We start from the raw sequence: 13,699 nt of genomic DNA on the forward strand, positions 1-13,699 counted from the left end.
TTGGGGGTGCCATGGGAATCCCCAATCTTAGGCTCTTGCCACTCCTTGTTCCATAATCCATCAAATCTTTCACCCAAAACTTGAAAACTTCACAACACAAAACTTAACAGAAATTCTCGTGAGCTCCGTTAGCGAAAGAAAACAAAAGACCACTTCAAGGTACTGTAATGAAATCATTCTTTATTTATATTGGTGTTATAACTACTGTATTCCAACTTCTCTATGGTTTATAAACTATTTTACTAGCCATAGATTCATCAAAATAAGCAAACAACACACGAAAAACAGAATCTGTCAAAAACAGAACAGTCTGTAGTAATCTGTAACTAACGCAAACTTCTGGAACTCGAAAAAATCAGCAAAAATAGGACGACCTAGACAATTTGTTTATTGATCAGAAGCAATTGGAATCAGTATTTTATCACGTTCTGGTGATTTTTAACAATTATTTTTGTGAACAAAAATTTTCTGGAAATTTCTGCAAGATCAAATAACTATCATCCAAGAAGATCCTATAGGTTTAACTTGGCACAAACACTAATTAAAACATAAAAACACATCTAACCAGAGGCTAGAACAAATATTTATTCCTAAACAGGAGCAAAAAGCAAAAAAAAAACTAAAAATAAAATTGGGTTGCCTCCCAACAAGCGCTATCGTTTAACGCCCCTAGCTAGGCATAAAAGCAAGGATAGATCTAGGTATTGCCATCTTTGGTTGGCAATTCTTCAATGAGATGTCTATCATCCTTAGGAATTTCTTTCTTTTTAGTAATTATCAAACTTTTAGGCACAAGATCGAAAAATTCATTTGTAGCAAATGGTTCCTTAATAATAGCAAAAAGATTGGGATGAATACTTATAGATTTGAGACCCGCAGTTTCCTTACTAGAGGATTCACCCTTATTTTTAGGAACATACATAAGCTTGGAAATTTTAGTTGAAGGACTTGGAGTATTCTTTACGGAAGAAAAAGCGGTCCCCAAGTTGGTAATGATACCCTCAAGTTTATCGATTCTATTGGAATCTTGATTGATTCTTTCATTAACTATGGGTTCCTTCTCCTTAATATTTTTCAAAGTGACTCCTACCTTAGATCCATATTGGGTAATTCGGTTGTGGATCTTTTTATCCAGATTTTCAATTAACTCTACGGTAGCAACTTTATTTTCAATAATTTCAAGTCTTTGCATTACATGCTCCAAAGTTAACATAGTTCCATTAACCAAAAGAGGTGGTGAGCCAAATAAATCTATCATAGCATTATAAGAGTCAAAAGTATGGCTACCCAAGAAATTCCCTCCGGTAATGGTATCAAGAATATATCTATACCAAGGATTAGTGCCTACATAAAAATTGCGGAGAAGAACGGAAGTAGATTGCTTCCTGGCAGATCTATTTTGGGCATTGCAAATTCGATACCAAGCGTCTTTCAAATTTTCTCCCTCCCTTTGTTTAAAATTGAGAACTTCATTTTCGGGAGACAACGAAGAAGACAAAGGACTAGCCATAACAACAAGCAAACAGAAAAGAGACGAACGAAAAATAGAGGGCGAATAAAACGGCAAGGGTGAAGTGGGGGAGAGGAAAACGAGAGGCAAATGGCAAATAATGTAATGCGGGAGATACGGGTTTGTGATGGGTACTTGGTATGTTGACTTTTGCGTAGACCTCCCCAGCAACGGCGCTAGAAATCCTTCTTGCTACCTCTTGAGCACTGCGTTGGTTTTTCCTTGAAGAGGAAAGGGTGATGCAGCAAAGTAGCGTAAGTATTTCCCTCAGTTTTTGAGAACCAAGGTATCAATCCAGTAGGAGGCTACGCGCGAGTCCCTCGCACCTACAGAAAACAAATAAATCCTCGCAACCAACGTGATAAGGGGTTGTCAATCCCTAGACGGTCACTTACGAGAGTGAGATCTGATAGATATGATAGGATAATCTTTTTGGTATTTTTATGATAAAGAAGCAAAGTAAAATAAAAGCAAAGTAAAAAGCAAAGAAATAACTAAGTGTTGGAAGATTAATATGATGATGATAGACCCGGGGGCCATAGGTTTCACTAGTGGCTTCTCTCAAGAGCATAAGTATTTTACGGTGGGTGAACAAATTACTGTTGAGCAATTGACAGAATTGAGCATAGTTATGAGAATATGTAGGTATGATCATGTATATAGGCATCACGTCCAAGACAAGTAGACCGACTCCTGCCTGCATCTACTACTATTACTCCACACATCGACCGCTATCCAGCATGCATCTAGAGTATTAAGTTCATAAGAACAGAGTAACGGCTTAAGCAAGATGACATGATGTAGAGGGATAAATTCATGCAATATGATAAAAACCCCATCTTGTTATCCTCGATGGCAACAATACAATACGTGCCTGGCTGCCCCTACTGTCACTGGGAAAGGACACCGCAAGATTGAACCCAAAGCTAAGCACTTCTTCCATTGCAAGAAAGATCAATCTAGTAGGCCAAACCAAACTGATAATTCGAAGAGACTTGCAAAGATAACCAATCATACATAAAAGAATTCGGAGAAGATTCAAATATTGTTCATAGATAAACTTGATCATAAACCCACAATTCATCGATCTCAACAAACACACCACAAAAGAAGATTACATCGAATAGATCTCCACGAGAGAGGGGGAGAACATTGTATTGATATCCAAAAAGAGAGAGAAAGCCATCTAGCTAATAACTATGGACCTGAAGGTCTGAGGTAAACTACTCACACTTCATCGGAGGAGCTATGGTGTTGATGTAGAAGCCCTCCGTGATCGATGCCCCTTCCGGCGGACCTCCGGAACAGGCCCCAAGATGGGATCTCGTGGGTACAAAAGGTTGCGGTGGTGGAATTAGGTTTTTGGCTCCTTCTCTGATCGTTTGGGGGTACGTAGGTATATATAGGAGGAAGAAGTACGTCGGTGGAGCAACAGGGGGCCCACGAGGGTGGAGGGCGCGCTTGGGGGGGGGGGGGGGGTAGGCGCGCCCCCTACCTCGTGGCTTCCCTGTTGGTTGCTTGACGTAGGGTCCAAGTCTCCTGGATCTTGTTCGTTCCAAAAATCACGTTCCCGAAGGTTTCATTCCGTTTGGACTCCTTTGATATTCTTTTTCTGCGAAAACTCTGAAATAGGCAAAAAAACAGCAATTCTGGGCTGGGCCTCCGGTTAATATGTTAGTCCCAAAAATAATATAAAAGTGTATAATAAAGCCCAATAATGTCCAAAACAGAAGATAATATAGCATGGAGCAATCAAAAATTATAGATACGTTGGAGACGTATCACCCTAGCGCCTCCCTCTTGACGTGGGCAAGGTCTGAGGCCTTCCAAAAGAAAGCCCCCGAGCCTTGCCCGAGGAGGGCGCTGGGCGCGCCTTCCTATGCGATGGAGGGAGGCGCCCCTGGAGCGGGCGCTGATCCTGACGAGGTTCTAGCCGCGACGCCGCTTTCCTGAGGCTCGACACGGCGCAACTGCTTCTTCTTGGGGACGGCCTCCGAAGGGCCCTCGCTTCTGCTGTCGGGGTCGTCGATTGCTGCAGCTTGGAAGGCGCACTCAAGGGAGCACACCACGTCTCTTTCTTCACATGGGACCGTGATGATTCCACCGCTTCCCGGCATCTTGAGGACGTTGTAGCCGTGGTGGGTGACGGCCATGAACTTGGCCAGGGCTGGATACCCGAGGATGGCGTTGTATGGCAGATGGATGTGGGCGACGTCGAAGTCGATGAGCTCGGTGCGGTAGTTCTTGTGCTCCCCGAAGGTGACTGGGAGGCGGACCTTCCCAATCGGTGTGGTGGAGCCGTCGGTCACTCCTGAGAAAGGCTTGGTAGGCTGAAGTTGCCCGTATGTCACTTGGAGGTTGTCGAATGTGTCGACGGACAGGACATTGAGCCCTGCGCCGCCGTCGATGAGGGTCTTGGTAACCTGCACGTTGCTGATGACTGGGGAGCACAGCATTGGGAGGGCGCCTGCGGTGGCCGCGCACTTGAGCTGATCTGCAGAGTTGAAGGTGATGGCGCACTGGGACCACTTGAGCGGGCGCGTGGCCTCGAGCTTGGGGAGGACTGCGTTCACTTCACGAGCAAACTGTTTGAAGATGCGCTGCGAGGCTGGGGCCTGAGCTCCGCCCAAGATGCAGGCGATTGCACGCGGCTCCTGGAAGCCCCCAGCCCCTTCGTCTTGGTGGTGGTCTTCATTTCTCCTTGATGGTGGCGGCAGCGGGGGAAGACCGGCGTTGCCCTGAGGACGGTCCTCACGAGGCTGGTCTCTCCAGGCGCCCTCGCGAGGATGATCCTGCCAGCGGTCCTCGTGAGGGCGGTCGCGCCACTCCTGACGTGGGCCCCGGTCGTCCCAGTGTCCGCCGCCACGTCCTCCGCCACGGCCGTAGCCACGGTCGCTGCGTTCGGGGCGTCGACCGAAACGTCCCTCACGTATGGCCCTGAGCTCTTGGCAGTCGCTGGTGTTGTGGGCGTTCAGGTTGTGGAAGGCACAGAACGGCCGGCTGTTCTTGGATGACTCGGGCTGATCTCTGCCCCGCTTGGTGTCGGGCTCCGCTGCAAGCACAGCCGCTTCCTTGCGCTTCACGTCCTTGGCCATGGCCTTCCTCTCCTATGCGCCCGCGGCTGGCAGCTCGAGGAGGGAGAGGCGCCCCTCCTCAGCTCTTGCGCACTTGGTCGCCAGGTTGAACAACTCCTGAGACGTGCACAACTCCTCGTGGATGGCAAGCTCTTCCTTCATCTTGACGTCACGGACGCCATCGGAGAACGCGGAGATGATGGCCTCGTCCGTGACCTTGGGGATCTTGAGGCGTGTGTTGTTGAAGCGTTGGATGTACTTCTGGAGGGTCTCTCCTGGTTGCTGCTTGATGCGGCGCAGGTCGCCCGCGGCCGGCGGGCGGTCACGGGTGCCTTGTAAGTTGGCGACGAAGCGGTCGCGCATCTCGTCCCAGGAGGAGATCGAGCCGTGCTGCAGGTTCAGGAGCCAGGAGCGGGCCCCATCCTTGAGAGCCATGGGAAACCAGTTCGCCATGACTTTCTTGTCGCCGTTGGCTGCTTCGATGCTCAGCTCGTAGAGCTGCAGCAACTCAGCGGGATCGGCGGTGCCATCGTAGCGAGGGGGCAGATCCGGCTTGAACTTGCCCGGCCAGGCGACGATACGCAGCTCAAAGGTGAAGGCGCGGCAGCCGGCCGTGGTTGCCGCGGCCCGCCTCGGAGGTGGAGCATGGTCTTGATGAGGCCCGCGCGCCGCCGCCGCAGGCAGCGCGTGGTCTTGACGAGGTGGCGCGGGGAGCGCGGGTGCAGCTTCTCGCGGCCGAGGGATTTCTTGGCATCTCCTCTCCTCGCGCGCGGGCACCGGGCGCGGCGGATCGCGCCGTGGGGCCGCGCGCCTTGGCGCCAAGGCGCAGTCTTGGGGCAGAGGTGGTGGAGGCGCGGCCTGAGCCACGTCGCCTGTGGCTGGCGGAGGGTGAGGCAGAGAGAGGGACGGCGCCGGGGAGCCCCCTGCGGCGCGGACGAGCTCGGCGACGCGGTCGAGCCACTCCTCGTAGAGGTCGTCGACCGGGCGGTAGCGCAGGAGTTCGTTCGCGGCGAGGAGTGCGGCCCGCGCCTCCATGGGAGCGCGGCGCGCGTGGGATGAAGAACCAGCCGGGGTCTGCGATGGAGTGGCGGTGCGGCCGTCCTGCCGCACTGATGGATGCAGCGAGGACGCTTGCTGCTCGTTCCCCGCTGGGCCAGTGGCGGCGTTGGCGGCGGGAGACAGAGAACGACGAGGTGGCCCGCCGACGGGAGCCGTCTGAGCAACACGGGCGGTGAGGGCAGCCCGGCGCTCAGCTCGAGCGCGGCGAGCGTCCGCCATGGAGACGGCGGAGCGACAGATCGACGAAAGGGAAGCTACGGCGCACCCCTACCTGGCGCGCTAGATGTCGGATCTCGAGTTCCGGCAAAACCCTTAAGGTTCGAACTCTGGGATGCGCGCGAAGTCTTTCCCTTTACCGATCTACGCCCTAGCTCGCTAAGATCTCGTGGACGAACTTGATGAACTCGCAACACAGAAAGACACGAGATTTATACTGGTTCGGGCCACCGTTGTAGTGTAATACCCTACTCCAGTGTGTGATGGTGGATTGCCTCTTGGGCTGATGATGAACAGTACAAGGGGAAGAACAGCCTCCTGAGGTTGAGGTGTTCTTGTGCTCTGCGAACTTGTGCGTGTGAGGATGGAATGGGTCCAGTCCAAGATGAGCTCAGATCCCCCTTTTTCACTACTACGGTGGCTAGACCTATTTATAGAGGCCCTGGTCCTCTTCCCAAATATTGAGCGGGAAGGGAGCCAACAACGGCGGGCAAATTTGAAGGGGGACAGCTAGTACAAGCTATCCTGACAAAGGCGGTCTTCGCATGCAAAAGGCTCTGATGATGACGCCGTCTTGGGCTCCATGGTGACCTCTGCCTGGCCGTCCTGCTGGTCTTGGTCTCGTTGCACTGATATGGAAACCTTTGCTTGATGCCTCGGTACTCCGCGCCTGCGCCTGCTCCTTTAGCACCGAAGAGGAAACAAGGACGCTGCGCGCGCTGGCGCCCGCCTGGCGCCCGTCTGGTGTCGATCGTCATGGCTCACGTCACGAAAGCCTCGTGAGGTTTCCTCGCCTTGATATCTCCGCTCCTCGTGAGCCTGCCTGGCTAGGCCACTCCTGAGAAGGTCTTGCGTCGTCCGCCTCGCGAGGCTTGGCCCCTCGCGAGGGTCTTGGATGGTTTGTTGATGAAGATGGGCCGTACGGCCTGCTAACTTAGCCACGCCGTGGGCCGCAGGCTGGCAAGTCTAGAGACCCCCGTTCCTAGAACGCCGACACATCTTCAGCCTTGAAATGTGCCAGATTGTAAAACATCACACGGATCTACGTATAATAGGCAACCCCCATCTCAAACGCATATACTGTGTTTATGCAGATCAATTACTCTGAGACCGCTATAGCATTCGGGTTTGCAATATTTTGCCAAGCCACTAGGAATTTGCTGTCGTAAATCTTGACATCTTGTCCAAGTCATCCCATAAAAACTCCCGACAATTATTTATTGCTCATTTAACAGGAACTGCGGGATTGACAATTCTTTTGTTATCAAAGACACTTCTGTTTCTTAGGCGCCAAATAGTCAAAAAGACCACAGACACCCCAACTGACATGACGTGTTTTAATTTGTACCAAATCTTTTAATCCATACATAAAAAGATCATTTATATTATCAGGAATGTCCATTAGATTAAAGGCACATTTCATATTATTCTATAGAATTCTAGCAACCGAACATTGCAGAAACAGGTGATTAAAAATTTAATTTCTGCCACAGAAAGGGAAAGCCTGGTCACGAGGCCAACCCCCCTTTTGCCAAATTATCTCTAGTTAACACACTATTTCTAAGCAAAATCCACATAATTTTTTCTTTATCCTGGGAGGCATTTTAGCCTTCCATTGGAAAATATGTGGATACTTGATCTTATCCACAATTAGCTCCCTGTAGTAAGATGCCACTTTTTTTTATTAAGGTCCAGTTGATCAATCCTCTTGGTCATTCAATTAAACTTCATACACACCTTCTTTATATGATTCCAAAGTTCTAAAGAATCCCTAAGAGGGTTCTCCTAAACCGTATATCATCAAGTCCCTTGTTAGAAACCTCAGCTATAGAGTGGTTCTTATCAAAACAAATATTATACAATCTAAGACAATTGGTCTTCAAAGGTCTACCCCTAATCCAATTCTCTTCCAAAATCTTACATTTTTTCCATTACCCACCATGAACTTGCATAAAGAGAATAAAATGTTCTTTATGCTTGAGCAAGCCACTCCAAAATTGGGAATCTCCCTACTTTGGCCTAACCCCAGCAATGCACATACTTTTCACATATTTGGATTTCATTATATTTTCCACAAGCCCTGGGTGTTAAAGATCTTCCACCACCATTTACATAACAGAGCTGATTCATGAAGGCCAAATTTTGATTTTGCAAACCACCCAAATCTTTTTTTTCTGCAAACCTCATGCTTCCTTTGGTTTGCAGGACTTTGGAGGAATTCTACATGATAGGATTTCTATAGGAAAAATTCCTTTGGAGTCCTTTGGTTTGTTGGAATGGATTCCTATTCCTATTGAGGAATTCTTCCTATCCTCCATAATTCATAGGAAAATAAACATTAGCCTAGACTCAATGGAAAAATTCCTATGATGTGAACCAAAGGACATTTTTTTTCCTATTTCTATTCATAGGATTTGATATGCATGCCATGTCATTTCCTACAAATTTCCTATTCCTATAATATTTCTACCCTATGAACCAAAGGTGGCCTCAGACCATTTGACCAAGTGATATTTATTTCTGCTTATTCTTGCCACAAGAGTCTTGCTCAAAAAAAGTCCAACCTTAATTCTATTAACTCCCACAGACAATCCATAGAAGGATATCATGAAATTGGGAATCCCTAGTAAAGAGAACTATCTCAAGGTGATCCTTCGGGCACTGGCCAACAACCTACCTTGCCAGCTACTACATTTGTTCTTAGTCTTATGTTTAGGGGTTTCCCACTATTTATTCCTAATTATTTTTTCATCCACTAGTAGTCCTAAATATTTCATAGGCAAGGAGCCAATGTGGCATGTGAATATCTCAGCAAAAGAGTTTTCTTTATCACCAACCCCCTCCCCCCTCCCAAAAAAAAGAAACAATTAAATTTTGTGAAAATTGTTTTTTAAACCTAACATGTTGTCAAACAAATACAAAATGAACTCTTAAGTTGTGAGAACTATCAAAATCATCCTGCAGGAGCAATATTGTCTCACCTGTATATTGCAGCATGTTAACACCCCCCGCCTCAATATTATCTTCGATCACTCATTTAACCAACCCATTATGTCTAGTACTATCCATGATTATGGGCAGAGCATTAACTGCTAGATCAAAGATCGAAGGGGATAACGAGTTCCCCAGCCTTAAACCTTTGTAAGTAGGAAAAAAGGCCAATGTTATCATTAACCTTAGTGCTAACATTCCCCCTCTAATGGTAGACATAACCCAATCGATCCGTTTGCTTGGAAATCCTTCCATGTTAAGCATTTGCAAGACCAAAGGCCATTTGACCTTATCATAAGTTTTTCAAAGTCAACCTTAAAGGTACGACCAGTTTTTTGCATGAATGTTGTTTAAAGGTTCATGAAGGATCATCACCCCTTCCATAATATATCTTCCATTTACAAAGGCGGTTTGCATAGGTGAAATTACATCCCCGGCAACCCCATTAAGCCTATTCATCAAGACCTTTGTAAATCTTTTAAAACTAACATTCATAAGACATACATGTCTAAACTGTTGAATTTTCTAGGCCTTTTTTGTATTTGGAACCAAAGTGATAACCCCATAGTTTAGCCTAGAGATATCCAAATCCCCCTTATGAAAATCGTCAAAGAGGCCTTTCAGGTCAAATTTAACCAGCTACCAAAAATGCCGATAAAAGCATGCAGTGAAACCATCAAGACCAGGTGACTTATTATGGGCCATACCAGAAAAAGCCACCTTAATTTCTTCCATACTGAGATATGCAACTAACTTTGTCAGCAACTTCTGGATGCACAACTCTTGATTGTCTATATCTAAGGAAACATTAGACACCTCAGGGCGCCCACATAAGTTTTTATAAAAAAATCTAATATAAGTAATAAGTTATTTATCTCCTTTGATATGTCCCTCATCCTGGTCAAGAGATAAGATCCTATTTTTTATATGCCTCCCATTAACCATGGCATGAAAATACTTGGCATTACTATCTCCTTGCAATATTTCTGCAATATGAGCTCTCTGTTTCCATTTTAATCCTTCATGCTTCATGAGCCTATCCAATTGTGATATCATATTTTCTTGCTCCTGCCTCATGTTAGCAGCGAGGCCATGCAATTCATCGAACTTATCAATATAACATCTGGTAAGATTTGTTTTTTAAAACTTTGTATACAAAGCGTTCATATTTCTATCCCAACCTTGTAGTTTGGCTCTAAGCTTCCTGAGCTTGTTTTGCCACCTCTCAATATTAGATCCCACGATATTAGGATCAAGTCACACATCAATAGCAATTTTATTTATCCCATCTTTGAAGAACAAAATGTTTTCAAATCTAAAAAAGTATAAGAGTTAACGACATCTCCTGTATCTAAGAATAAAGGAGCACGGCCATAATTCTCTCTAACTAGATCATTGACTACATTGAGAGGGCGATTTTCCTCCCAATCTGTACAACAAAGGATAGTATGCAACTTTTCAAAAGTAGGTTAGGGAGATTGTTCCCCTAAGTAAATTGCATGCCATTCATTTGTACTTTCCTCAACCCACTGGTTCAATGATTGCATTGAAAACAAAGCTCCAATGCCTAGGAGTACCCGGTTTATTTATTTTCATAATAATGTTAAAGTCACCTCCAATAACAAAATGTTTATGGCTTCCTTGAGGAAGTTGAGATCCCAGGCTTTCTACTTTGTTAGGTTAAGATCATTGCAGCAAGTAGACAAGGTCTCCTGGGCACTGACAAAATTTGTTTCCGGCACAACCATTGACCATGACACGAGGATAAAAGGATAGTGAGCCACGCCCTCCATCGCTCCGAGACACCTTTTGGCCGCGGAATCTCAAACAAGGAGGGCCAGGAGAGGGAGTGGAAGGACAGGGCTTTGCTTGAGCGTGCAATGGAGTATCTCGTAGCCTTGAAGAGTAGCTAGTACCACGATCCCACAGCACTGTATGTACTTGTAGAACTTACGGATAAATATATAACTTGAGGGATACCTAGGCTGTTCTCCGCAAGCAAGCATGCATGCATGTCCCGGCCGTGGGTTAACCATATCCATCTCGTTCTCGTCCGTGCAATGCAACGCGCCAACCTCCGCTGTTGAATGCCCCGCGAGTACGTAGCACTCACGCATCTTATCAGCAATTGATCTTTAATTAATTGCGGCCAACGGACGTAAATCATTGGGGGTGGCGCCGAACGCAAGCTCGAACGCTCGATCACTGCCCCGGCCCGGCCGGCCGCTACAAATACCCGTGGCTGGGTGCTCGTCTAGCCATCGCCTCCACCTTGCTCTCTTCTCCATCCAGCAAATAGCAGCTCAAGTCGCCTAGCTCGATCGCCGACCGGCCGAAAATGGCGGTGATCGCGATCCTTGTTAGCGCGCTGGTGTTGCTCTCGCCGGCGGCGGCCGAGCTGCAGCGGGTGCAGCACTCGCCAAAGGAGGATGGGTCACTCACCGTGCTCGCCGTCGGGGACTGGGGAAGGGGTGGACAGTTCAACCAGACACTGGTTGCCGAGCAGGTACACTCGCAAACTGAGTTCTATGTTTTTTTACGTACTTATATGTGAGTGCTTAAAGAATGCTAACCCAATCTGTACGAGTTAAATACATAAACACCTACTTACAAACTATTGGTGCTAAATTAACAATATGCTTTAGCATCACTGCCATTTCACGTGTAGCTAATTGCCAAGAGATAAGAGCGGGCCCTTTGTCATATAAGTAGTTGGTAGTACAAACTAATTGCTGCCCTTTGTCATATAAGTAGCCGAAAGCAGATAGGTCATTTAATTAGTTGTACTACATCTTATCGTTAAGAAAACTCCCGGTCATTGGCCAAAGTGTATACGTGTTGACAGATGGGAGTGATCGGCGAGAAGCTGGCCGCCGACTTTGTCATCTCCACCGGCGACAACTTCTACAACGACGGCCTCGCCGGTGACAACGACACGGCCTTCTTCATGGCGTCCTTCACCGACATCTACACCGCCTCCAGCATTCAGAAGCCTTGGTACATCGGTATGCATCCATAACTGCCGCGACTATTCCTTCTCTTCTCGATCACAAATAATGCGACTGCGTCACGGGTGTGGCATGCAGTCCTCGGCAACCACGACTACACGGGCGACGCGCTGGCGCAGCAGAGCCCGGCCATTCGCGAGGTGGACAGCCGGTGGACCTCCGTCAACAAGTCCTTCATCGTGGAAGCAGACATCGTGGACTTCTTCCTGGTGGACACGTCGCCCTTCGTCCTCAAGTACTGGAACGAGAGCAAGTTCGACTGGAGGAACGTGGCTCCCCGCGACACCTACATTGCCACCCTCCTCCAGGACCTGGACGACGCCCTGGCGGCGTCCAACGCGACGTGGAAGGTCGTCGTCGGCCACCACCCCGTCAGCAGCGGCTGCGAGCACGGCAACACCACCGAGCTCCGCGAGCACCTCCTCCCACTCCTCAAGGTACGTACGACATGTTGCGCATGCATGCATGCATTATTGTGGCTGACCATGGCCAACACTTTCCGTGTCTCGTGCAGGCCCATGGGGTTGACATGTACCTCAACGGCCACGACCACTGCTTGCAACGCATCACCAGCATCGACAGCCCGGTGGAGTTCGTGACGAGCGGCGGCGGGTCCAAGGCGTGGGCGGGCAAGTTCAAGGCCACCTCCGACAAGATGGAGTTCCTGTATGACGGCCAGGGCTTCCTGTCCATGGAGCTCACGGCGGCCGAGGCGCGCCTCGCCTTTTACGACGTCTCCGGCGCCGTCCTGCACAGCTGGGGGCTCACCAAGTCGGCGCCAGCCAGCATCATCTCGTGAGCTCATCAATGGGCCGACGACGGAGCCGGCCGTTGCTAACCAGCTGTTTAAACCGATCGATCGGACGCAAATGCTTTCTTTTTTTTAGTGTCTTCTGCGTGTCGTGTCGCGCCATGTTCCTCCGTAACAAAATGCCATGCGAAATAAATTAATAGACGCTGCGTTCCAAGTGTATGTATGTTCATACATGCATCTATACAACGACTCCCACTAGCACGCAAGATACTAGAATGATTTTGAGCTCTTTTTTTTGAAACAAGGCAAAAAAAGATTTGCCATTTCATTGATTAAGAAGGAAGTTTCGAACAAAAGCCGCAAAGGGCCTAATAGAAAAAACAATATTATGTCTACTTTCGCAGCATTACAAGACTCATGTGCTTCGCACCGGCCATCGCCCGAAGAGACACTTCCGCTTTGATCTTACTGGTTAGAACCGTGGAAGGGATGGCCGTGTTTCTGAAGACCCTGGCATTATGCTCCGTCCATATCTCCCATGAGATAAGCATCATCAGGGAGGCGGGCGCCTTAGGGGATCCAAGGCGAATCTGAAGGTTGCCGCTCCACCATGCTCTCACCGAAGTCATTGTCTGCCAAGCCGCCGTAATGATGTGATGCATTCCAAGCCACGGAAGAATATGGGTCCAAATGCGGGTGGTGTAGCGGCGTTGGAAAAGGAGATGGGCGGCCAACTCTTGGCGTTGCTTACAAAGAGGCCAGAGACCACAGTTTGGCCAGCGGCGACGTAACAGTCGATCCAGTGTCCAAATCGTATTTTGAAGGACAAGCCACACATAGAACTTGCACCGCGTGTGTGTGGGTGTGTGTGTGTATGTGGGGGGGGGGGGGGCAGACCTTCCGCACTGAGTGAACAAAATCCGACGAAGTGAGTCCCTCAAACTGAGCCCTGTTGGCTGAGAAAGTAGAGTACACGTCATCCTTGGTGAACTTCCAAATGATGAAATCTTCTATGTCATCAGGCAAAGAGTCATGGAAATCTTCTCCTAGAGGTTAGCAAACTGCTGGACATGTGCGAGCGACAAGC

General features: G+C 48.3%; 1 protein-coding gene across 1 annotated transcript; it reads left to right on the plus strand.

Moving 5' to 3' along the window:
• The first annotated feature begins 11,113 nt into the window (after window positions 1-11,113).
• Window positions 11,114-12,809, plus strand: LOC109749370 (purple acid phosphatase 3). Its single transcript, XM_020308330.4, has 4 exons — window positions 11,114-11,356; window positions 11,696-11,855; window positions 11,937-12,295; window positions 12,373-12,809. The coding sequence occupies exons 1-4, from the start codon at window positions 11,189-11,191 to the stop codon at window positions 12,655-12,657; spliced, it is 972 nt and encodes a 323-aa protein (XP_020163919.1). The 5' UTR covers window positions 11,114-11,188; the 3' UTR covers window positions 12,658-12,809.
• The last annotated feature ends 890 nt before the right edge of the window (window positions 12,810-13,699 follow it).

Source organism: Aegilops tauschii, chromosome 2, assembly GCF_002575655.3.
Source record: "Aegilops tauschii subsp. strangulata cultivar AL8/78 chromosome 2, Aet v6.0, whole genome shotgun sequence".
Lineage (NCBI taxonomy): Eukaryota > Viridiplantae > Streptophyta > Magnoliopsida > Poales > Poaceae > Aegilops > Aegilops tauschii.